The 25,789-nt window shown below is 42.1% G+C and overlaps 1 protein-coding gene across 1 annotated transcript in view; it reads left to right on the forward strand.

Annotated features, from left to right (window-relative positions):
• LOC138200430 (ephrin type-B receptor 1-like) overlaps positions 1-14,430 on the forward strand; it is an 86,733-nt gene extending 72,303 nt beyond the window's left edge. Inside the window, exons 18-20 of the mRNA XM_069153091.1 lie at positions 4,999-5,195; positions 5,314-5,472; positions 6,713-14,430. Coding sequence (XP_069009192.1) covers positions 4,999-5,195; positions 5,314-5,472; positions 6,713-6,824 — 468 coding nt within the window. The 3' untranslated portion in view covers positions 6,825-14,430. The remainder of the gene's footprint in view (positions 1-4,998; positions 5,196-5,313; positions 5,473-6,712) is intronic.
• Positions 14,431-25,789: the final 11,359 nt, after the last annotated feature.

Genomic DNA, 25,789 nt, shown 5'->3' on the forward strand with positions numbered 1-25,789 from the left:
CTTAGGCTGAGTATTCAATTTGACTGTTAAAACCTAAAGGGGATCAGGTGCGGTACATGGAAAAGGAGGTTCCACAAGATTGGATTGCTGACATCTTTATTTTTAGGTTCCCATGCCGAGAAGAAACATGATACACAGATTATAGTTAGTTTTGGCACTAAAACCTACTTCAAAGCACGGAGGCTCCAAATCCCAGTTGTCGCCCTCTGAAACTATATATCTAATGGCTTTGACACCAAGGAGCTTGGGATTTTTACAAGCCTCCTGTTTATCATTAATGAAAACTTTCAAATACATTTTTGTGGCTGCAGAAACAATCTGCCGAAGCTCCTCTGAGTGGCTTCAGTTGTGTTTATTTACCAGGGAAGTAATCAACACTCTCTCAAGTCTCTTAGAGGAAATTAGAGTTGCCTCGTCTCATTTCTCTGCGTGGATGACATTTTTCTAACCGCAGCTCCACTCCGGCGATATTTAGCCCGCGTTAGACCTTGTTAGCTCGGACTGTATGTGAGGTTTTCTCTATAAGGTCAGCTGTCTCTCTGCTGAGGAGTTAATCAGCAGCAACTGTTCCAACTCTTCCAACGGTTAGAGAGACGCTTACCTTTCAAGCAATAAAAAGGAAATCGTTGCCTCATTTTTTTTTATTTATTTTTTTGTCTGCGGAGCGCCATTTCCCTGTCTGGCGTGTACATCACCTTTACCATCTCTTTACCCTTCCTTTCACACTTCCCCTCCTGCCTCTTACCTCCTCCCTGCTGTCTCTCCTCATCCACCCCCCCCCCCCCCCCCTCCCACCACCACCTCCCCCCACGGTTGCTCCCGAGCTAACGGAAGCAGCACATGCAGCAGTAACGACGGAGACTCAGTGTAATGACGGAGACAGATTTATAACGGCACAGACTGTGTATAATGATGGGGAAAATTGTGTGTTACCACTATAGCTGTAACGAGAGTCTGCTGGGGCATTAAGTATGCATGAAGCTCACACCCTAAACTCACACATATCACACACACAGCTAAACCACACGCATGCAAGCATACATGTGTAAAGGCACACACACACACGACTTCAAAGAACACGGAGCGTCGAAATTGTCAACGGAGGCACTGCAGGTGCTATGTTCGACATGAATTAATCATGAAAGAGACCTGTGATGTTTCACTACACTCGCTGCTATTTTTGATTGACAGCGCTGCTTAGGGTGAATTTATGCACCACAAAGCCTGAGAAGTGTGTCGGGGTCAAGTGGAGTTCACTCTGCGAGCTGACAAATCCCCGGCGCCGCATTTACAGTAGCAATAAGCAGCGCTTTACCTCAACTGTCCGCGAGGTAGGCTTACAAGTACACTGGCACGGACTTGTAACTTTAAATTTACAAGAAGCCGTGAAAAAAAAAAGAAAAAAAAGAACAGGAGGTATTATTTCAAGGAATTTTTAAGGCACGTCTGTTTCTCTACAGAAACAAAATACGAAACACAATGCCACAGCTCGGAGAGCGCGAATCAAAGGCAAAACAGGTGGAGTTGAAACAAGGTTTACTAGGTCAACGATCAAAGCAAGGAGAGGCAGAGAAGTCCGATGGGGCAAATGCTGGCAAGCCAAAGTAAAAAAAATTTAAAAAAAAAACTCGGTAGAGGTCAGAAACTGATGCGGGCAGGATAACAAGACAAAAGGCTGGACCACTTTGGCAGGAAGGCAAAAGAGAAGATTTGGCAGCGCTGAGGCTGCCGGGCCGGTAAAGGGGGGAAAATGAGGGAACGAGGAGCAGGTGTGCAGGTGGATGTGGAGGTCAGGTGATGGGGAACAATGGGAACACACGAGGGACGGATCAGGGAATGACTCACGAATGGTGAGTCTGAAATGACGTGACCGGTGGAGAAAAATTCAGTGTTTAGCAACAAAAATAAAAGAGCAAGTTTAGCCATTCTTTATGACACTGTGTTCACTGGATCTTCACGCCGATTCTAAAGAAAATCCAGTCAATAGTTTTAGAGGTTTGCGTGGGTGTAAATCAATGTCAAAATGCCATTTAATAAACATCAGTCTCGCTGAGATATTTTTCTCTGGACAAAATTGATAGAATTAACACAGAATATAAAAGAATATTTCCTTTAAATTTTAAACCTGTAATAGAATAGATTTTATTCACCAGCCAAACCAAAATGTGGTAATACACACCTCTCTCTGCTTCGCTTCAAAGGTAACAAATTCCACCTCTTAAACTCAGGAATTATTTTTTCTAACGCATATTAAAATAACAATGTGTGGCACTACTTCTTGGCCAGATGTAGCTGTTTCCTCGCCTGGTACCAAACCAAATTCATTTGTGTGAATACATGGGTACATTTTGAAACTATTGGCGCAGCCCTTAACCAATCAGCATTTGACCACCACATGATGTATGTTGTGTGCCGGAACTCACCATATTGACTGTGCAGATGAAATGGCATCCAACTCTCACCAAAAGAGTAAATAAACTCATTTCCTAAAATATGAAAGTATATTAATATAATAATATATTCATGGATGGTTTAAATAGTACTTTGCCAATTGCTTTTCTTTGAATCCTTATTCTTATCATCTTGCATAAAAAAAAACAAAAAAAAACATAACATTGTCATCACCGAGGCGGAACAACCTTTGACTATTATCAATGCCTTTATTTCTTAACGGGTGATGTCATGACACACAGGATTGGAATCCTCATCTCCAAACTCTTATTTCCAATATCAGCCATGACTAAATCTAAATGATGTGAAACTTCAACAAAATCCTTATTTATCATCGAAATTTACAAATTGATATATTCACTTATCTGTAACGTATGAGGCTGAAAAGCGACTGATTTGTCCTCTAAAGAATAAAGTGTGAAAGGTGACAAGAAAGATGATGGTAAATGGATATCTGATTTGCGAAAAAATCTGCAAGAAAGATTTTATGTGACGGCTGTACAAATACAGAACATATTAGACGGCACTTTTCGAGCCCTCGGGGCAGACCTGATTGAAGTTTTAAACATTCTGACCATCATAATTAGAGCTGGGGAGACATTTAACACATTATTTTCCCGTTCCTGGAGCAGGGGCCAGAATAATTTTAGATAATGATGACTGAACTTGATATTCCTTTTCTGTGATTATTTTTCTTTGTGTGGCAAGGGAGCTAGTTTTGAATGGTGTGATGTTCAGGATAATTACATTCTGTACTCAGAGGTATTAGACACATTTAGCACAACCTCTCTGCAATGCAAAATTCCTGCCTAAAAGTTTTCACAGAAAAAAAACCTTGAAAGGTCTTTATCATTCTCAATACCTGCACTGGCATAATGAAGTCAAAAGCTCCTCTGCGTAAAAGTACCTGCCTCCACATCAGAGACTGCAGGTACTGCTGCTTTGAGATGAGTATCTGGATATACTGCGTGACTGCACACTGCGTCGGGATGAAGTTTTCAAACAGAAATTGGATCCTCTTAACTAATCTGAGTTTTTATTTTTTTTCTCTGGTTTTGAATAAAGGAACGAGGCAAGATTGATCTGTAAAAATACACCTGTCTGAACTTGCAAAGGAGCTGTAACGGAGAAGACCTTCTCTATACCAAGCGCTGGTTTGCCAACAGGAAGAGACAAATCAAAAGTTGATAGAAAAATAGAAGGTGTCCCCTAAAGAGCAGCGAGAGAGCTGGACTGGAGTGGTGGATGTGACAGCACCTTGATATCCTGAGCATCACGGTTCTGCAGCACTGTATGCAACTGAATGATGTCATATAACAAGACGGAAGGTCTTTCAAAATATTGTCATTTATATCTAACATTTATGAAACGTTGACTCATTTAGAACAAAAAGTACTCTTGTATTTCTGAATTGTGTCAAAAACCTTTAGAAAAAACAATTTAAAAAAAAGTTTTAAAAGTGTTGGCATGGAAGAAAAATATCAGATATAAAAATGAACTTGATCTCTGGGTCTGAAATAAGCCAATGTGGAAGTGCCATGGAGATCAATACCACGGAGAGCCACTCGGGGCAGGCTTCAATACATTCCCATTCAAAATGCTAAAATGTGACATTAGGCTTCAAAGAAAGGTATGTTTTGGAGCATGCCTGGTTTAATTGACACGCCGTCCTCAAAAAAATCATACCCCGCCTACAAATGTTAAATCAGTCGTATTGGAAGCTAATAGTATTGAGCAGCAGAACAAGCTGAAAGCAAAAAACAGATGTATACCGCAGACACAAAGGAATATTAGACATTAATTTTTGCTGTGTCTCAATTTGCATACTTCCGTTAGTACATTTACTCGTGTACTAATACCATTTGAGTGTGAATTTCGTCACGGTAGTGTTGTCTCATATCGTACTGCCCTTACCAGAAATGACCGTAACATTTTAAATGCATCAAAACACCTGCCTGCTTTGTTTGGTTAATTTACCTAAAAGTAAACACGTTTTTGTGCCCTCTGTTTCACGCCCACAATAAACATACTGACGGCTTCTATCCAACAATAGTCTATTGGTACTTGAAAAATAAACACGTTTGTCGGACGGAAACAACTGGTATTTGTATAATATATCAGCTGCAGCTTACTCAGCAGGCGCGGTTTGGAAAAAGCTCGGTGGTCCCTTCCTTTCCGCTACGAAGCCATAACGGCGACCGTTGAGGGTGAAAAGTGTCCAGCGTCTCCGTACTTAATTTGTAGTACACGCAAACTTTTTTGCACTCAAAAAAAGCATGTGTAAGTGTACAAATACGTGATTTGAGACGGCCTTTGTCTGTCTGCTGTCAGGTGCTGACCAGTTAGAGAACATTTGGATTTAACTAAGCTGTTTTTCCCCCCCTACAAACACCTGTGTGTTGTGTGTGTGATTGGAGCAGACTGAAATAATTAGACTAAAATATACACACACACAAAAAAAAAAAAAATGGATAGTTTTTCACTATATCTATGACTGTAACCACTTGTGTTTATTTTTCCCCGCTTGCCTCCCCTGCTGTGTCCCAGGTGATAAATGCCATCGAGCAGGACTTCAGGCTGCCGGCTCCCATGGACTGTCCAGTGGTGCTGCACCAACTGATGCTCGACTGCTGGCAGAAGGACAGAAACGCACGGCCCAAGTTCCCTGATATTGTCAGCATGCTGGACAAAATGATTCGCAACCCTGCATCCCTCAAAACCGGCACCAACAACATGCCCCCCGGGTGAGCACAGATACAAACTCATTTACATACACAAACACTCTCTTCCTGCCTCATCCCTGTGTTTCGGCGATACAGCTGTTTTTCTAACTCCCCGTCGGACCCTATCTACTCTCTGCAGTCCTCCGCATCATCCCTTGTTAGACCGTGGAGCTCCGGACCTGAGCAGGGTGAGCTCAGTGGAAGACTGGCTGGCTGCACTGAAGATGACCCAGTACAGGGATTCCTTCCTCGGCTCGGGCTTCACCTCTCTGCCGCTCGTCACACAAATCACAGCCGAGTAAGTTTGGCCATTAAACCGCCTCTATTTTTGTCTGCCTTGCGTCTCACGCTGCTCTTGCTGCCAAGTCAGCGTCTTGTTATTTGGACAAGTGGTGTGGCGGCTGGTTGGCTGACTGGAGATTCATGTGAACATTTGTCTCCATATATCTGATTTACATTTTTTTACATAAAGTCATGCTGGTGCAGTATAAAAATCTCCGTTATCAGTACAGACCTTCACTTTATCTCTGGCAAGTAAATAGTAATCTGTCACTGTGAGAGAGTCAGGAAATTCAAAGCGTGTTTTGACTGTCCTTTTTAGTAAATACACATTTTATCATGAAAGGCTTCATCGGCTTTTGTCCTGCCTGAATTAGCCTGTTAAGATGGCCAATATGCAAGAAGAGTTTCAGTTTGTGCTTCAGCTCTGCTCGACAGCTGCTGGCCCTGACCTTCATAATCTTCTGTCGGGGAATTGTCCACTGGAGGTTCCAGTTGTTACCTTTGACCAGAGCTCCAGCATCACACCTGGAGTGGTTCCCCGTGTGTTGCACTTTGGCTGCCCGCTGCTCCTAAAATAGTCCAAATGGAGAGGGATACATTTCGCCAAAGGGATTAATTAAGTCAACAAAGTACCAGTGTAAAGAAAGCAGATATGTGTTAGCTTGACTTTATTTAAGACACTTTTCATGCAGAGGGAACCACTTGTCCTGGGGGGGGGGAATGGATGGAAAACCACCTGAAACCACTTTTCTTGGGTTTTAAGCAACATAAATTCATGCTGAATTCGATTTAACAGTTGTTGCCCATTTTGCATTACTTTATAGCCGATATATGACATTACACGGGATGTGTGGGCATGTATATCTTTTGCTGCGGTTGAAAGCAAAGTACCCGAGCTGTTTTATCAGATCAGGAATATAAGATTAATGACGCACACGACACACTGTTAAACCTCACTGGTTTGATGTGGCTTCAAAGCGTAGTTTCTTTTATAACGAGGGTTGAACAAGTAAAGGAGGACGGTATATATTTTCCTCTTTAGGGAAACAGGGGCTTCTGCTTCGTCATTATTTAATCAAAGCACTCCTAAAGAGACCCTTCTGCATGTTCATGCTGTGCTAATTTAGAGTAGTGGCACCTTTTCTGTTCCAGTTCAAGTGCTCAAGTGATTTATTGGTGTAAAAATCCAACAGCAGCTTTATAATTCGATTTTTGGCTCTGATGACACAACCTCGCGTGTTTCTGTGTGTTCACAGAGATCTGCAGAGGATCGGCGTGTCTCTCGCCGGACACCAGAAAAAAATTCTGACCAGCGCGCAGTCGATGAGGCACCACGTCGATGACCAGTCTCCGACTGAATCTGTGTAGCCGCACGGGGAGCGATGCAGTCAGAAAATACTCGACCCGATTGCGGTCCGTGAACGAGCAGGCTGCCTTCTTATACTTTGACCGTCGTACACTAAATGCTTTCGGAGGTCTCGGCCACTTTACGTCTTTTTAAACAGCCGTTATGGCCATTTATGTGTCTGCATGGCCAAAACCGTCTTTCAGTCACCGGACGAACTTCTTTCATGCAGTTTAGCTTCCAAAAGTGATCTAACCTGAATGGCTCCCGGGGGAAGGAAAAAAAAAAATCGGTGTGCAGGCGAGATTCGTTCCACCAATTAAGAACAAAAATACGCAACACTTTGGAAAATACCAAACTAGCATCTGACCTCAAAGGGTTGCACTCACAAATCCCCATTCAACAAAAAGATAACTTCCATCGCCGAAATCTGAAGACCGTTTTTTAAAAACTTGACTGACTGAAGGAAGACGGGGCGGCTTTTTTTTAATGTGTGGATAAAAGACACTGCTGTGAAGAGGAAACTGGCCGAGCAGACGTTTATACGAAGAGACACAAACTGGACCGAAAGCCTAAAAAAACGGTCTTTAAACCCGGAGACCACAGGCTCGTTATCTCCAGCATGTTGTGTTGAGAATACTTGTTGGTGAAAGTTTGATACCATTTGAATCCAGACAACAGCCAACAGTTGAAATGGAATCTGTCTTCATATTGAAGAGTCTGTACATATTACAATATGGGATCTTTTTTTTCCTGTTTAGTCATTTGCTTTCATTTTTGCCAACAGCATCTGACAGATCAATGTCACTGGAGTATTTGTGACTTCTTAACGATTATCTTCCTCGCCTGACTCATCACTGGAACAAATTTTAAATTGCTGTGGACTGGAGACGAAAAGAAAAAAAAAAGGTTTCACAGTTGCTATTTTTTCCTTCCTTCAATGCAACCATGAAAAGAGAAACTCTTCCACACAGACTGCGAACAAGTCCTGGCCTACTTAAAGTACTTAATTCAGAGAGAACTCATAATGGATGATGTTTTACAATCAGTGCAAATGCCCTCTGAGTAAAGCCAATTACAGATCAGAAAACGGCAAGAGAATTAGATAAAGAAATATTAAACCATAGCAGTGGCTCTTCCAAGCGAGGAACAGAGCGTCCTCGGAGGTACGGAAGAAAACAGCTCGACAGACTGTGTGTATTGTCTTTACCAGCTACTGAGACGCACCTGTTGTGAATCTCAAAAGACAGAACAGGTATTGTCATCCAATGTTCCTGTAATTTGGCTGCAAATCCTGAAGCCGATTGCCAGTCGGTGCATGAACCAACCAGAAATCCAATGCTCATGTTCTGTCCACGCATGGAACAAATCTCATTTCTGTCTAAACTACATGGCTGCCGTCCAGATGGCAATCATCACTGTGCAGCAGGCAGCCAGGCAGGGCCCTTTGTATTCATCCATTTCCTTTTCTTTTTTTCTTTTTTTTTTTCTTTTTTTTTTTTTTTAATTCATTGGCTGCCGGACAGTGTCAGTGTTGTCAGAGTCTGTTTTGACAGTCTCATTTCCCGATTGACATCTCTGATAAATACTGTTGTGTCAGTTTGCAGATGAAATGCCGGGAAGTGACCTGTCAATGTTCTCATCTGCGGACAGACAGCAACCTTTTCAATGGCGGCCCGGCACGCATTTACAAGATTGATTTGTGACGTGTCAGAGAAAAGATAGTCAAATACCAAAACGCTCGGGGTCAGGAAGGAAATTGGCGGCTTATTTGTCATGTTTTTAGTACTTAATGTGATGTTTGAATCACTAGTCCTCACAAAATATGATATCAAGAAGGCCTGATCTCGCTCCGGGGCACGCTGGTGGAGAAGCACTGGGAGATCTCTTTTATCTGAGCACTGAGCGGATTACCAGCTGTGAAACAACAGCAGGCTCGCTCTGCCTTCAGCCCAAACCTCTGGTCATGCGTGTGCATCCACATCCCAAGGATTACCAGTCAGCGGCCCTGATTGGATGTTCTGATTTTATTTGTCATCCGCCGCGAGCCCCGGCTCACAGTGACACAAGTGTTGAGCTGTTTGCTTTTCGACACGTTTTACTGACGCACGGCTCCGACGCGTCCTCCAAAACGCTGTGTTTGTGTTTCCCTCGCACCGCCGCTCGCCACCATTGGGACGCCCCCAAACTCTTTTATTTATGAACGCTGTGACAGTGAGACGTCGGCGCCTGTTTCAAACCTCCAAACATTTCAGTCCCCACTTTTTCTCGCCAAAACTCTGACTGCGCGACCGCAATTGCATTTGTTGCCTGGCAACAGCAGCTTATTGAACATTTTATCAGGAAGTATTGAGATCAACTGGGAGCGTGTCAGTGGTTCAGAGGCATAATTCGTTGTAAATAGATGCCTCTGGAAGAACAGTTTCAGCGCTGGCTCGGGGGTTTAATAAAGAGGGAGGCGACGAGCGTGCCTAAAAACTCATATTGAATGCCACCTAAAAAAAAATGTCATGCAGAATAAATGAAAGCTATCAACACAGGCAGGCATCTTAATGCATTATGTAACATCTGTATCTAAGTGTGATGTGACTATTCTTTGCTTTATGTTTTGTTTTTTTCTTCTATTTAACAAGTTAGATGTGAGCTCTCAAGAGACATTTCACATGTTACTGTGTCGGTGTTCGTGAAAAAACGGTGAAGGCATAAAGGATATACGGCACGTCTTGTACTTATTTTGTGACGTGTCTCAGTGTGAGCACAAATGTTCACCACATGGAGGATATCTCAGGAACACGGTAGATGTGAGGTTTGTCCCCATTGCTGCATAAAATGGGATATTTTATTGGTAAATCGTGCACTATGTAAAGATTAATATATGATGAAGTGCTTTAAAGAGTCCGTGGAGAAAGCAGGTTTTGATGTTAGTTTTCTGAAGCACTCTTAAAAGTTAAATCCACCCTAAATCTGTTGCCTAAAAACGAGTAGAGTTCCGTATTTGTATGTAAGAGTTAAAACACTGATTGTATCTGTACTGAATAGCTGGTCACATATTATCGTAGATGACTAAACTTCATGTTTAATACTTTTAACATCGAGCTTTTTAAATGCCTCTCTCCTTTTTATCTCTTTTTCTTTTTATGAACATTGTTAAATTAAAAAAAATATATATTAAAAAAAATCACCGAGCCTGCAGTGAAAGGCTTCCTTCCAACAACACAAAAAAGGTGTTTCATGAGATAGTGGGAAAAAAAAGGTAAAATTTCCCACTCTGTGTCGACTTTTTAAAACTCGATGTCTTGAAGATCAAATGTTTCCCTAAGAAACTAGCTGGGTCCCACTTCCACACTAAAGTAACACATGAACGTATACCACAAAAAAAATCTGCACGCATGCACAGAAGAAATAAAGAAGCTACTGACAGCTGCAAAAAATGAAAACTAATCATGCAGGGTGGTGAAGTGGCTTTGGGAACACCGTGGAAAATGAATGTAACTGTGAAAGATGGTATTTTGATGTGTACAAGTGAAGTTTAATTAGCGCTGACATTTGAAAGTCGCAGTTTGTCTGACATGCATCAGTGCGTGTCCTGTATCATTTCTCGTCGGTACGAAACTGTTGAAGACGCCCTGTGGAGGAAATTCTCTCAACAAATTTTGGGAATTAATTTCCTTCTTCATAAAACCTTTGCAAAGTCATCTTTTAAACTTTTAGAAACCTGCTTTGATTATTTGCATGCTTCCAATCCAGCAGTCTTCATCCCCGTAGTGTTGGCAAAAACTGATTGAACAAATCTTTTGGTTCGGGTTTGATTTGTATCTACACTGGTACGTACTACGGAGTCATACGCTCGCAGTCTTGATCTAAAACTTCTCTCACTCAGCTGTTATACGTTAAGTTAATTCATTCTAGCCAGCCATATAAATAGAAGCATAACCTTAAAATAGAGTTACAAACTTATTTGAGTTCTGTGACAAAAGTTTAGCTTGAAGACGTGTTTTCCCCTCTGGGTTCATCACAGCTGTATGCGGGACCTGGCAGTTCAGAGCCACGAGCCTGTATGCTCAACTCGGTTGCAATCAACAAGTTCGGAGACGGCCCGTATAACAACCAAAAAAACATACCTGATTTAGATCTTGTCGCCATTCCCTTCCAAGTAGTCTCCTTGTGCAGCGAATACATATGCCCCCAACGCTCGTGCCACGCTTCGGACGCCCCTTGAAAGTCCTTTTGTGTAAGGACGTCAAGGACTATTCAACTTGAACTTCATTTTGCGGAACAAACAAGTTGCAGAGAGCCAGATCCGGCACGAACAGGTGGTGGGGAGTGATGGTCGTGCAGCTGCAGGCGAGAAACTCACGCATTTTCAATATACTGTGAGCAGGCAGTTGTCAGGTTGGAGAACCCAACTTCCATTGCGCCACAGTTAAGGTTGCCGAATGTTTTCCCTCAGACGCCTCGGAACATCACAGTAAAACTCGGTGTTGACAGTCTGATCCTGAGGGACGAATTCCTGGTGCAAAAACCCACGAATGTTAAACAACACCCACCTGGTTCCTCCGGACCTGACCCGCTGTCTTCGGTCTTCGGTGACGTTCGGGCCCCTCTGGAAATGCAAAACCTCTGCAAAACACTTTGCCCGGCTCTTTGCTTCCTCGCCGTAGATTTTCTGAAGCGTTTCAAGGAACTCCATTGCTGATTTCCCAAGTTTGAAATCAAATTTGAAATCTGCGTTCTGTTCAAGTCCGTGGTGAAATTGCAGATGAACACTTAACGGAGCTTAGAAAAATCTGTCACACAGGTACTGACGTTGATCAAGAGAAAACTCCCCAAAGCTATAGCTTCCTGCTGCTCGATGGACGTCATGCTGCTGTGCTCCGTTTGAGAGAAAGAAGAAAGAGCCTCTGAACTTTTTGATTGCACCTCGTATATACCAGAGTTGGCAAACTTGTTGCTTGTTAACTTCTGGATGCAATTCCTGCTGCACTCAGAGTTTGGCAAGGCTTGCTGCTGCAGTGTGGCTAATGGCCTGTTTGTGAAATAGTACAGCTTTGCATAATCAGTGGCTCGAGTAAACAGAGGCAAAGTAATGCTTAAAACTCCCAGCCGTTCGTTCTTCCCCAGCTATAGCATTGCTGTTTTTTTTGGCGTCTTACTGATGCCACGTGTAATGTTAAACCATTGGCAGGTATGTCAAATGTGGGGATATCATTTTGTTATGTGGTGTTACATCATACCTTTGTGTTGCAGGGAACCTAGCTGACTGCTTTGTGAATATGGTTACATATGTGACCACGGCTCATCTCATTTGTAAAAACTCGATATTTTATGCAGCTGCAATGCATTTTGGTCTGCTGGGAATACTGTCAATGCAGTACAAATGGCAGCTGTAAAAAAAAATTAAAAAATAAAATTAAAAAAAAGCCCTCCGTCGGACTGACACCAAAACCTGACATTTACTGCAGATGTTTTAGATAAAAAAAACTCCCTTCAGACTATAGCTGTGCAGGAAATAATGACAAAAATAATATAGGGCCCTAAACAATAAACAATAACCTCGGCCCACGAAATCAAGGTGAGTCTCCTGTAAGTGCTTTAGGGTGGATTTATCTTTTAATTGCAGGTTGTTGTTTTTTTTGGACAGACTCGGATGCTTTCCTCCTGCTGCTGCTTCTCTGGTGGAATAGATACTGTAGGTGAGGCTGAAGATGAGAGCAGGCCAGTTATGAAGAGGGGAAAAAGTGAAAGGGAATATGTAAGAGAGAAGAGAAGGGGAGGATAACAGAAGAGAGAAAGGGAGGGTTGGAGGAGCGAAAGGCAAAGCTCGACTGGTGTTTTAATAAAAAACGAGGCAGGGTATCTCTTTCTCTCTCTCTCTCTCTCTCTCTCTCTCTCTCTCTCTCTCTCTCTCTCTGCTCCACCCGGCTGTCCTCTTCTTCTCTGAATACCCACAACCTCTCTGAACAACTCACTCTGCCGCCGGTCCACATTTCCACCTTCTCCTTTGACTAACAGTTTAAAGGCAAGCAATCATTCTATTTTAGATGCACTCCTCTCGCAAACATTTTGAACTTGCATCTCTTCAGGATATATGGGCACATTTAAGCCCCTCCAAAACTGTGAAAGTAATGGTTGTTCCTTCCTCCTTGTGTCCAGTCGTTCTGAGCTGACACATTCTGGATGTACACACACACACAGAGGAAAGGTTTTCTCAGTTTTTGGTTGGTCCACAACTTTATGCGAGACTGATATTTCTGAACTACTACTGATTGCTTTGAGATTTTGAACAGAGATTTATGGTCTCAAGACGATAAAGCCTGCTGACTTTGGTCCCATGACTTTGCTCCTTGCTCAATCATTTCCTGAAGGATGAATTGTAATTACTATGGTGGGGCCTTTACATTTTATGGCGTCATCAATTACAAATGTTACTTTGTCGAGTTACTTTGCTTCATTGGCAAATACCTGCAAAACCATTATCATCCAGTTTACTATCACGTCAAAGGGTGCGAAACACATCAGTCTTCTAGAGGATACCGTGTCATGTGTCACGTTTTGTCTCATCTAGGTGTGAAAAGTACACGCACGTATGACCAGCCTGCTGAAGAAGTACCTCCCAGGCAGGCGGTCCGGGGTGCTTAGATGGAACAGACACTGGACTGAGAGACCGGCACTCAAGTCCACGAGAAAGCAAACGTTACGCAAGTTACTTACATAATGTAACGTATTTTACGCAGAATATGTCAAGTAACATGCATAACATTACTTAACTGAAACTTTTTATTTCAACCCAAACCATGACCTCTTTCTAACCCTAATCACATAGTTTTTGGTGCCTAAACCTAAAGCACCTTACTTTTCCCTTCTAGGGGAAGCACAACGGGACGCTTGACACGTTAGCTTTGGTGTGATTGTGATACACCTGATCAGTGAATCAGCCCAATGGTTTTAGCTCAAAACACATTCGGGCCTTACAAAGCCACAAACACAGCTGTGGACTTTTTTTTTTTTTTTTTATCAAACTTGCATCTCTTCAGGCTGGTGGAAAAAAGAAGGTATTGTTATGAGCATTGATCCCAAAACTGAACATAAAAGTCGTCTGCCTTCTGTTTTATTTCCTTTACAACTCAATCTTTTTTTTTAACTTTGTTATTGCATTTTATTCAGTGTTTCATCAAACTAACCCTGAACAGAAACCAGTCTGACTGCGCACACTCTCTACAGAAAATTTGACTTCTCTGCTTTTATCATGGTAACTTGTTTTTGTTCTAATTGCTTGCCATACTTTTCAGTATGTATGTAATGTACGGTTTCTCTTGAAAAAAGAAAAACAGCTCAGTAATCAGCTGTAGTCTGCCTTTCTCTGTTTACCTACGATACTGTTATAGGTGTTAACTGCTCATATAGTCGGAGCATCCCACTGTAATGTACTATAATACTGTAATATAATGTGAGTATGCGCACGCCTGTGCATCTTTGTGTGCGCGTGTGTGGGTGTAATATAATGTGTGTGTGCTGTTCAGTGTACAGTAAAATGTTTGTACATCGTGCGTGCGAGTTTGTAGCCGTAAACTTTCTGAATCTTACATTTACAATGCACTGTTTGTCAATAAAGAGGACAAATCAAACTGACCAGTTTTGCTAATCAATGAACTTTTGAGCTCATTTTCTAGAAAATTCTAGAAAGACGAAGCGATAGAATTTGCATTCACTGTTATCGAGTCCCTCCAGGAAATCGTGATCTTGCGACTGTAAAACTCAAATTCAAGAAATTTCCGCAATATTTGCAGGTGCTTGTAATTTTGCTAAATTATGAATAAAATATGATGTGCAGCATGCTTATTATCAAACAAAGTGGTTATATATTACTATTTAGGTTGTTGTTGAAAAAAAAAAACGCAATTTGTTTTCCTCCACTTGCAATTTTTTTTCTAATTCCCGCAATTTTACCACAAAAAACTCACTTAAATCTCAATTGCATTGTATTTTTTTAGAACATTTGCCACAAAATCAGGCATTTTGGATCGCAACAATTACAAAAGAACTCCTGGAGGGACGGATTTTTTTTTTTTTCACATACAACAGTCGCATCTGTGGATCCCCAAACAAGAAAGAAATAAAGCATGATGAACCAGATATACGGACTTAAAAAAATAAAAATAAAATAGGGTGTCGTCAGGACGCTAATGATGATAATAAAATGCCTAAATATGCCTCATTACTGGAAGCTACATTAAGCCAAAACTTTACCTGATACACTGTACGATAAATTTCTCAATAGATTACAGAAGACAACTGCATTCTGAAAAGTAATAAAAAAAAAAAAAAATGTAATAAAACTCCATAATGAGTTCCTCTTTTATGCCAGCAGACTAAATGAATCATCTATGGGAGCGAGAGTCAGTTTTTTTAAATGTGTGAATGACTCATGTTTTTGACTGTTGCTCTTTCTGGATAAATGGCAAAGTTTACAACCTGCGAGGGTGAGTTTGACTGATGTGGTGTGGTTCTCCTCAGAGGGCTGAGCTGACACAAAAATGATCAAAAACTGACAAATCTGAGAGGTGGGGTAAATTGAATCAAATTTAAAGCTAAATCCACTAATAAAAGAAACCTATTATCTGACACCCTGTGGAGTCTGCTGCAGTGCATTACTCAGATTCATAGAAGGAGATTAACAGTACAGGAACTATTGCAGATCACTAATGAGTGCTGTCAATACACACTTCGGGCTTCGGACTTCGGTCGTGCGATCACAGCACCTTGGGGGCGAGCTTTGGTCTGAACACACTTCCATTGTGTTGTGGGAAAACATATCCCAATGTATTTAGTATCGACTCAACTTGCTTGGAACGCCGACTGAGGTGATACTAATAGTATCGGGTACCAGGTACAGGGTACCAGGTACCTGGCCAAGCCAGAACTGTCAGGGATAAAGAGAGGTATTTTGGGGGCATGCCTGGGGTGCAGTCAGGATTCTTCAACTCCTCCAAATATGGTCACTTCTGGATTTAAAAAAAAAAAAAAAATGTCGAAGGCCAAAATGCCGGAGTCGAGGCATCAAAACGACAATTCACAGACCAGCAGGAGACCCAGTTCGCTGCTCCTGTCCAACTAAGAATCGGGACCGGTTTTTTTTAAAGCCGCATTTGCTGTTGCCATGACGACAAAGGTTGCATAACTTCAAAGTAGTCGCATCTTTTATGCACAACATGGTTTAAGTTTTTATTTTAACCCAGACCATTATCTTTCTCTAACCCTAATCAAGTGGTTGTTGTGCCTAACCATAACCAAGGGCTCTAATTTTAAGAAACCCCGACTTTAAGTCGTTTGTGAGTGTCAGAACAAACGACCAATATGGGTTGGAGGACTTGTTGTGACGGGAGAGTGGCAAATCACTGCGACCATGTTGAAGCCATGTAATTTAAAACTACTATTCTTGCGAACCATATCTGTCCCAGCTGTAAACCCTCATCTTTACTGAAGGCAATTCGCTGCCTCTCTGCAAGTTATTACCTTCAGAGTTTAGAGAAACAGGCCAGAGGAGGGAAATGGAGCTCATATCTTATGAATGATACTGAGTGTGTCGCCGCAGCCTTCCGTTTCAAGGGTTAATGGCTTTTAGTAGTAATCGACGAAAGCCTGGCCAGGCGTGTTAGTGGGGAGCACAACACCGGGCGTGGCAGCATGACTTCATCAACAGCAGAGAGAGTGAGTGACAGAAGGAGGTTAAGAGTGAGAGCACGGAGGAGGGAAAAGAACAGCGAGATGAAGCCATGAAAGAGACGCTATATGAGTGTGTGTGTGTGTGTGAGTGTGTGTGTGTGTGTGTGTGTGTGTGTGTGTGTGTGTGTGTGTGTGTGTGTGTGTGTGTGTGTGTGTGTGTGTGTGTGTGTGAGAGAGACGCACAGTGAGTCATCTTCACGCAACCTCACCAACACAAATCTGTCTTTCCTCTCCTCCCCGCCGAACCCCCCGGGATAAATAATTGACACTCTTCTCTGACACTGGTCCGCTGGTGTGAGGCGTTTTGCTCCCCGGACTTGGACTTCAGAGACAAGAAGACGTGATTCTTCCCTTTTCTGTCCGTCTTCTGCTTTTCTTCTTCTTTCATTCTGCCCTATCTTTCTCTTGCAGAACTCTGCAGAAACTGATGAATAGTGAGTGTTTTTTTTTTTTTTTTTAAAGGAATGAACGGTTATCTATTATTTAGCAGCAGTCAGCAGCAGCTATCTCTATCTACTAGGCTGCTAAAATAAATATGACACAGCACCACAGAGATTTGCACAGATCTGAACTGAGCCCTCTCGTGCTCTGAGCTCTCTCAGTTACACATTTACCAGAGAAGCAAAGTCAAACCTGAGCAAAGCCCGTTGCTCAAAGCATCTAGTAAATAAAGTGTTCTGTTTTTTGTTGTTGTGTAGTTACATCACAAATGGAGGAAATAAAGCCTTTCTTGTCCTACACACAGTTGCTGCACAACTAAAAGTGGGATTGTTTATGATCACAGTTTTTGAATTTCCGGAAATCTTTTTTTGTTTGGCTTCTCTGCTAACTTTTCTTTGTCATTTCAGACTCGGCACGTCCGCCCCCGACAGTCTACTAGTTTCCCTCAGTGAGGTTCCTGCTTCTCCAGCATGCACACCTGCTATTCATTAGTCAATTACTGCAGCATATATACATCCTCCTGACAACCACTAGCTCCTCTCACGATTTTCTTTTGTCTACCTGCTGTAGCTTTCAGACATTAGCTGTCTTTTGACAATCTCTGGACTGCCTTAGGTTTGTTTTTTTGGTTCAACCTCCTCATTTACCTCATCAAGCAAAGACTATTTTATTTCAACTCTTTCCATTCACTGCATGCTTTTCCTGATTAGTAACAGGATTAAATAAAATAGGATTTTGTGGCGTTGAATGATGATGAATACACCACTGACTGGTTAGTGAGAGGACCTGGTTCAGGGCAGAAACCCTGAGCTCTGAAAGTTAAGTCTGGTGGTGCTGACTGTGGGTGTGAAGGAGGGCAGTATGACAGCCTTGAGTCACCATATGCAAGGGGATTAGAAGGAGTCAAGGGCAGATTACTTTCAACATGACCCTCTGATGATGTGAATATAAAAGTAGCATTGTCCATGCTCATGAAACATGGTGATGTGGAAAGCAGGTGTCCCAAATCACTACAATCAATCAATGCAGCTGCAGCAGCACCAGTGAGTCCTCCTCTCATACAGGCCAGGCCAATACTTTAAGTTTGTGTTTATAGAGGAAGTCTATAAAAACAACAGGGAACTTGAACGTGTGTGCGTTCAAACAATTGTAACTTTGTAAGTGTACACACGGTGAAATAGGCCACTGAACATCTTGTGATAACCACAGACCACATAAAAAAAAAAAAAGGATGACATCACCCACATTCCTGAAGAGAGGTTTTGAAGCTTTCTGGCCGTCACCATCTTGGCAGTGCCGAACTCCTCGACTAATCCCACAATCCTCCTGTCACTCAAGGCAGCCCCGTTCTAAATTAGCCAATTAACCGTTAGCTTGTAGAAAACAATGGGCTCCATGTGACTGTATCCTTGCAAATCAATGACTGGAACTCACTTGCTCTTTTGAATGAATCATTTGCAAAGGCCAAAAGTCGATTCTTTCTAAACATTTGAAACACATAAACAGTATGTTTACTCGCTCACAGCAGGTTGGCGCTAATAATGGTCAAAAACTACAAAAACGACCTGCAGGGTTGGCGTGGGCTGTCGGGACCATCAAGGGATACTTTAGGCTCCCTTTCAAAGAACCAAATGTTAACTTTTAATTGCAAATAAACTCTTACAAGCCCTGAATATTTTTGCTACGATGCATCGTTCCTGCGAGCTTTGTGAAAGTCAGATGTGCAATGAGGTAAAGAGTTTTTAATTATTGCCCGCCAGTAGACTAATCCTTTTAATTTGCGATAAAGGATGTGTGTCGCACATTTACTATCAACCAGATCCAGGGTCTGAGTTTAGGGCTCTCAAAGTTCACGTTATATGAATAATAATTGTTTTTCTTCACACGTATGACAACATATGACGCTGCTTCATCACCCTGAGTTTTCCCTCAAACTCACACCAGCAGGGATTCGTTTTAAGTGAAGGAAATTCCAGAAACAAAAACAGTGCTGTAAATTTCTGCTCGGAGCAGCTCTTGACCTCAGCAGGAAGCAAACACCAGGTTTAAAATAAAGAAAAAAGAAGTTTATGGCATTCCTGGCTTTTTTGAACTGTGAACTGCCGCATGTGACTTAAATCACTCTTGACCTCATCATGTCACAGCTGAGAACAGTGAGAGCTTCAGCCGCCGATTTATAGCAGGGTCGGATAACTTCACAGAACATATTTAAAGGGGGACTTTTTTAGACCTTAATGAGTTCACGAAGTGTCGTCTCGCATTCTTACTGGATTCACTGTGTTTTCAGATCCAGACGAAATGAACCGATTTTATTAAAGGGCTTCGCTCTGAGCATCTTAATTTGAGGAATTTGGGTCAAATGTAACTTTGATGCTCAACTCTTTCCACTTTATTTGAACTTAATACCGCCGTAAGTTATCCCTGAAGTAGATTCAAAAAAGTAAGATAAACAACTTTGTCTTCAGCTCGGGTTCATACGAATTACCTTCCGGCTTTATTTCAGTTGTTGTATCGGAGTTATTGTTGAGGAATATTTTTAACATTTAAAGCTACCTGTGAGCTCTGTGTGTTTTGATAATACAACTTCAAATCAAGAAAGATGTGAAAATGTACACGGAAAGAAATTATATATTTTTAGCTGCCCAAACTTGAAATCAGACGTTTGCCACCTTTGCTCGTCTGCATTTTCACACTTCTCTCTTCTTCCTTCCTCTTCCCTCTCCATCTCTTCTTCCTCCCACCTGATCCCCTCCCCCTCTACCTTCCTCTCCGCTCTTCCTCCGTTTCCTGCATCCCATTGTTTCTTCTCTGCCCCAAAGCCTATGAAGCCTATATTTAGCTGATGATTCTTCTGGAGGGGATCAGTGGGTGTGTTGCTTTCCGAGGACGTCCTCAGTGTTTGCAGGAAGTAGTTCAGACTAATCTTATTTTTTACGGTGTGAGTCTTCTGCTTTTTTTTTTTTTAAAGCATGTACAAGAAGAAAGCAGACACCTCTCCAAAACTAAAGCTGTGCAATGATACGGTCCAAGTACAGGAAACTGTGACCTACTGCAGGTTTAAATGTCAGCAAGCTGATATTTAAGCAGACATAAATCAATGGCAGGAACACTAATCACCTTCTCTCCGTGCAAGTATTTACTTTCTTTCTGTGTACATAGCTATCGCTCTCATTAATAATAACACAAACAGACCTGAAGTCAATATTTAACACTTTATGTATTTAAAGGGTCAGTTGCATTAACAGTGTATAAAAATGGATGTAGTCTTCGGATCTGAAAAGTGAAGGCAATGCTGAAGTGAAATTGGCCGGCTCCAATGTACTGCCATTCAAAAAGCGTCAACTTCTATCACGAAATACAAAATCATAAAATGTTTTCCACAAGTCATAATGGTGTCATTAGATAAATTCCCTCCTTCTGACCAGTGGTCTGGTGTACCTTCCTAAAATAATTTCATCATTAATTACATATTAGACCTTCAAACACAAGTATGCTTGGGGATGGGCCTGGGGTCCAGTCAGGTTTCTGGTATAGTTGGGCGGGCATAGTGCCATTAGCTTCTCAGTCAAAACTACCCCTTGCTTCTCCCCAGCTCTTCCAAATATGGTCACGGTTGGATCCAAAAAACAAAGCAAAACGAAGATGGCAACAGCCAAATTGGGAAACTCGAGGCTTCAAAGCAGCAGTTCACAAACCAGTGGGTTGGTTGCCACTTGGAAGGAATACTGTCATGTAGAGTTACTGCTGTCAAATTGTGATCTTGTCAGATTGTCTTGAATATTTTACCAAAAATGGAAAGGAGCGCTGATCCACTGAGTTTTGGTTTGTGCAACTTTCAGAGCAATGAAACCGAGAGGCAACCCAAACAGAAAATAGATTTTACTAAAACATGCCACACATTGTTGTCATGTTGGTTGAGTGGTGATCTCTGGTTCTGCACAGTGAGCTCTGTGTGACTGAGCTGTATAGTCTATAAAGGAGGTGCCCAAATTCTTTCGTATGAAGCGCCAAAAATTCAACTGGATGGAGGGCAGAGAGCAAAAATATATATTTATATGAAATTGCTTCTCATTAAAATATAATTTCATTTACAGAGAATTACCACTGCAGTGAAACCTATATTATGTACTTTACAGCTGCCCAAAATGTACGGTTCGTAGTCATTACAGTTTGGATTTTACAGCGTTTAACAGGTAGACTAAGCGCGACTTTGTCAAAAGCTGAATCAACGAAGCAAACTTGGTCCCGGGGCCTTGAATTGGGCCACTCTGCTCTATATGATGATGGAAAACGATATCATTCACTGTTCTCGTCACGAAAATCTGACATCCTGGAGATACGAGGTTTCCAGTGCTGCAGCAGCAGCGGGATGAGGGAGCCCCTCACATGAGATCACAGCGGTCTGATTAATTCAGGCTCCCTCATTGTCACTGCATAAAAGCAACAACAACAACAACAACAGCAAGAGGGAGGCAGCATCGTGAGCCAAGACACCAAGAGTGTCTCCACCACACTCACGCGCACACACACACAGAGTCATGTTTCCATCACCTCTGAGGACTTTACATTCAGTTCCTGAAGACGACCCCTACACCACAACGACAACTGTCCCAGTTATGACCTACGTCATCGAGTCCCCACAATGCAACTAAGTAAACACATAAATGTCCGCAAATCATAAGTAATACAAACAGATATGTGCGGTTTGGCTGCTGCTGCGTTCACGACACCTACGTGTTGATTTGATCGTAATAGGAAGAGAGAGAGAGGGAGTGACTAGTTTGTCTATCGCCATGGCAACGGGGGACTGAAGAGAAATCTGCGTCTCTCTTTTAATCTCTTTTTAAATCATCTTTGAAAAGACGGGAAGGCTCGGTGACAATATCTGTGTGTGTGACGGGGAGGGAGAATGAGGCTCTGCAGTGATTTTGGCCCGGGTACTCACCGTATTTTATCCCCCTAACGCACACACACACAGACAGACACACACACACACCCTTCACTTCCCTCCCTTTTGTCAGTGCAGCTATAGATTTTTCTCTCGGCACTGGCCTTCCCTTCCTCTCTGCACAACGCCGTGTTTCAGAATAGCAATCAGCGTGCCTCATTCGAGCCCCTGTCTCCTCGCGTACCGGACAATATTTCTGTGCTCAAGTCAAAAGCTGCTCCCTGGAGGCCTCTGGGGCTTCCTTCACGGGGACAAATTCGATATTTAAGTGGTTAGATGCTTTGTTGCAGCTCGACTGATAAAAAGTGAAGAATAATAATAACAAAAAAAAGAATCTGACATACAAACTTGAAATCAGTTGTTGTATCTCATGTCCTTTTCTACTTTCCTTTATCTTTTCTTTCTGTCCCCGCAGAAAGTAATTGTGTCGGAGTGTAAATCTGACTCCTGGTTTCTGCTCGCAGCGTTTGAAAAACCCCCAATTCTGCTGATTACAGCATCACTGCAACTTTTCCAGGGGCAGCCTTTGTGCTACATGAGGAGTGAGTCAGTGTCTGCCTCTGCTTTAGTATTAGACCTAACATAAGACCAATACAACCAGCGCACAGTTTAGGGAAATGATTAAAAATGAAAAAGTTGCATACATTCTGCATATTTTCTTTTTCTCAGTGTGTCTCGGTTGCAGGATTCTTGCATCATATTAGAGTTAGTTTAAGTGCTGAGCTCAGACTGAGTCACGCAGCAGGGTGCAGAGGGGGACTTTAAATTATAATCTGTTTTAAATTACTGATTGATTACCTGCTTAACACTTCAGTCAACACGGGAATCAATTGGACACCTCTGTACGTCCACGAGTCACCATACAATTATTTATCATTTCTCTAAATATATAGCTTTTTTTTTATATATATATATATATATATATATACAGTATATCTCAGAAAATAGTAGTTGTTCTCTGCCATTCATCCTCTCTTTTTTTTTTATCTATAACATACTTCTCTCTTCAGAAAGAGAATCTCTTTTAATGCCGTCTCTTTGTCTCGACGTTATGAGGAGGCCAGAGCTGTGCAGCCGCTGTATAGTCCCCGGCCTTGTTAATATTTCACACGGTTTGAAGTCAGAGCAGACTTCTGGTTTTCTCCCAAAAGGAAAGTCGTCTCCTCATTTAACCTCCAGCACCCAATCTCCATACTAACCAGCCCAGCCGAGGGCTTGACTAGAGACACGCTGATTGTTGCCGTGCGGCTCCCTGTTGTTCACGTTTGTTTGTTTTTTTCTTCCTTCAGCCACTGTGCTGCACGTTATTGCTGTGCAACACGACAAAACCTGATAAATTAAGCTGCAGTGGAATCGTAATGTTTCCAAGCAACAGACAGAAGAGCAACAACTGAGGTATAACTATGACCATAAGGAGAGGTCAGCAAGAGGTCACTTAAAAACAAGAGTGTTATATTTATAGTTTTGTAGATTTCTCTATAGTCTGTGATTCTCGGTTCAACTGACTGCAATGTAAACTGTTTCAATTACAAATAGTTTCATGAAGTATAAATGAAGGTTAGGTGGAAAAGTGCTGCGTCTTATGAATATGATGCATTGCTTCATACAAGATGCAGCCCATGTCTAAAACCCCTGTTACTTATTGTTATTATAATTGTTTTTATCAAACAGTCATTTTATCGGTCTAAAAAAAAACCAACATAAGCACAGCCATTGTTTTTGCTCAACAAAATCTCTCTCATCTGATAACGGCAGATATTTTCCTCTCAATTTTAACGTCCTTTTTGATAACACTGACCATATGTTCCCTAAAGATCTGAAAGCACTGTTAGATTGCTTGCATCTAAACGCAATATGTCACCTTTACAGCCCACATCGAGGGCTTTATCCTTGACTTTGTTTGTTGTTCCTGCATCACACCGTATAACATCACCTCTGCTGGACTACCCATCTCAGACCATAAAGCTGTTGCTGCTCAACACCAGCTGACCTTTCGGTGAATCAAAGGTGCATCGCATCATGTCACACAGCAACATCAGACGGCACCACTATCCCCATCCACCGATAGTGGAAACTTGTCAATCAAACAGACAAACACATTGCTTTTTAAGGCCTAATATCTGAGTAATGACGGGATTCTTTTCAGATGGACCGCCACAAAACTAATAAAGAGTGACTTTAGCAAATGACACCATAATAACTTGTGGAAAAAAAATCATTGACTTTGTATCTCCTGAGAGAAGTTGAATGGGAGTCTATGGAGCCAGAGCCTTTTTGGAGCCAAGCCTTAGTGGCCCTCGGTGGTATTGCTGTTTAAGACATTTCCACATCGGCCTCATTTTTCAGAACCGGGAGCTACATCTACTTAAATATACGGTATATGGAACTAATTTAGATGACATCACCATCTACTCGCCAAAGACCCCTCACATATTTCCTCAACTTATACATCATCACCACACCATGTCACATAAATATTCTATCTTTAAGCCCTTCTCTTTAGAGTTAGCTAATTTAAATGCTGATTGGTTTTCTGGACGTTGGAGCAACGCAAGACGATTTCTTTGTAAGTCTTTGTAAGTAAAAAAAACAACGAAACATCAAAAACTAATGTGGGTAGTTGTTTGAAGTCTCTCACTTCTGTGAATCAGGCTGCGGTCTGGTTGTTCATCAACGTGATCGTCTTCCTACAAAGCAGAGATCAATACCTCTACATACACACACGGTTTCTTTATTTATTTGACTGGTATGAAAAGAAGTTCTCTGTCTACGAGGAAGGAGCAGCAACAGCTTTCTCTTCAGGTTTCTTTAGTTCTCAAAGGAAAACACTGTAAATGTTTGCAGAACAGATGCTTAAGCTGTGGCAGACAAAAAGGATGCAATTTTCGTCCGACTTCCAGCAGTTGGACCTGGAGGCATTAAGGCTACATGCACTTTTCACTGCCTAAGTGTAGTCAGATAGCCAAAAATGTCCAGCAGCTAAATCTTGCAGCCCTCCAGTTGCCAGACTCAAGATGAATTACATGCCAGGATCGTCGCAGGTACATTGATCCTGTTCCAGGTGTGAGCCCAACTTGAGTGCTGCTAACTGGGCCTGTTTCTAGCCTAATCTGGCAGCCGTATATGGCCAGGAGCTGGCTAACATTTGGTCCTCTGGTGCCAGAACTCAGATGAGTGCACCAACACTCAGCTGCAACTGACCCGATTCTCTGGCTGGTTACCTGGGATATTTACCGTCAACGAACGAGGACGCGTTCAATCAGTTTGGCAGCCTCAACCGGACACTACATTTCACTTTGTGTGCCACGGGGTCGGCTGCATGACACAAAGGAGGAAGAGACTGATGCCAGCACAAACAGGACTGTGGCCTGTCAAAGGCAGGTGGTAAACGGAGTGAAAGACAGATGGAAAATCACTTTCAAGCCGTTTATCCTCTCCAGTAAACCAGAAGAGAAAATGTGTCTGAAGAAATTACATTTTTGAGAAGATGAAGTTTCCTCTTAAAAGGATTTAATGTTTATTGGTTTATGGGAAATGTGGTCTTAATTTCAAGAAGCATTAGCAGTGAGAGCTTCACTGGTGCGAAGCTCAGATTACCAATCATCTCCAGCATGGCGTCATTTGTTTGCAGTAATTAGAAGAGGGTTTCATGAATAGTTTGGTATTAAGTGATGTTTAAATAGCACAGTTTTTATTAAACTACTACACATTTCGAACACTGGATGAAGACATCATGACTATAAACTGCAGAGCGCAGGAGAGTGGGGTGTCATGGATGGTGCACAGTGATGCAGTTAGACGACCGGATCACACATAATGCAGTCAGTTATTCTTCACTCTGCTCCTCCTGTGCAGCATAATGAAGACTCAAGGGAT

This window comes from Embiotoca jacksoni, unplaced genomic scaffold (assembly GCF_022577435.1).
Source record: "Embiotoca jacksoni isolate LCO1_2020_lvr unplaced genomic scaffold, fEmbJac1.0.p SCAF_19, whole genome shotgun sequence".
NCBI lineage: Eukaryota > Metazoa > Chordata > Actinopteri > Embiotocidae > Embiotoca > Embiotoca jacksoni.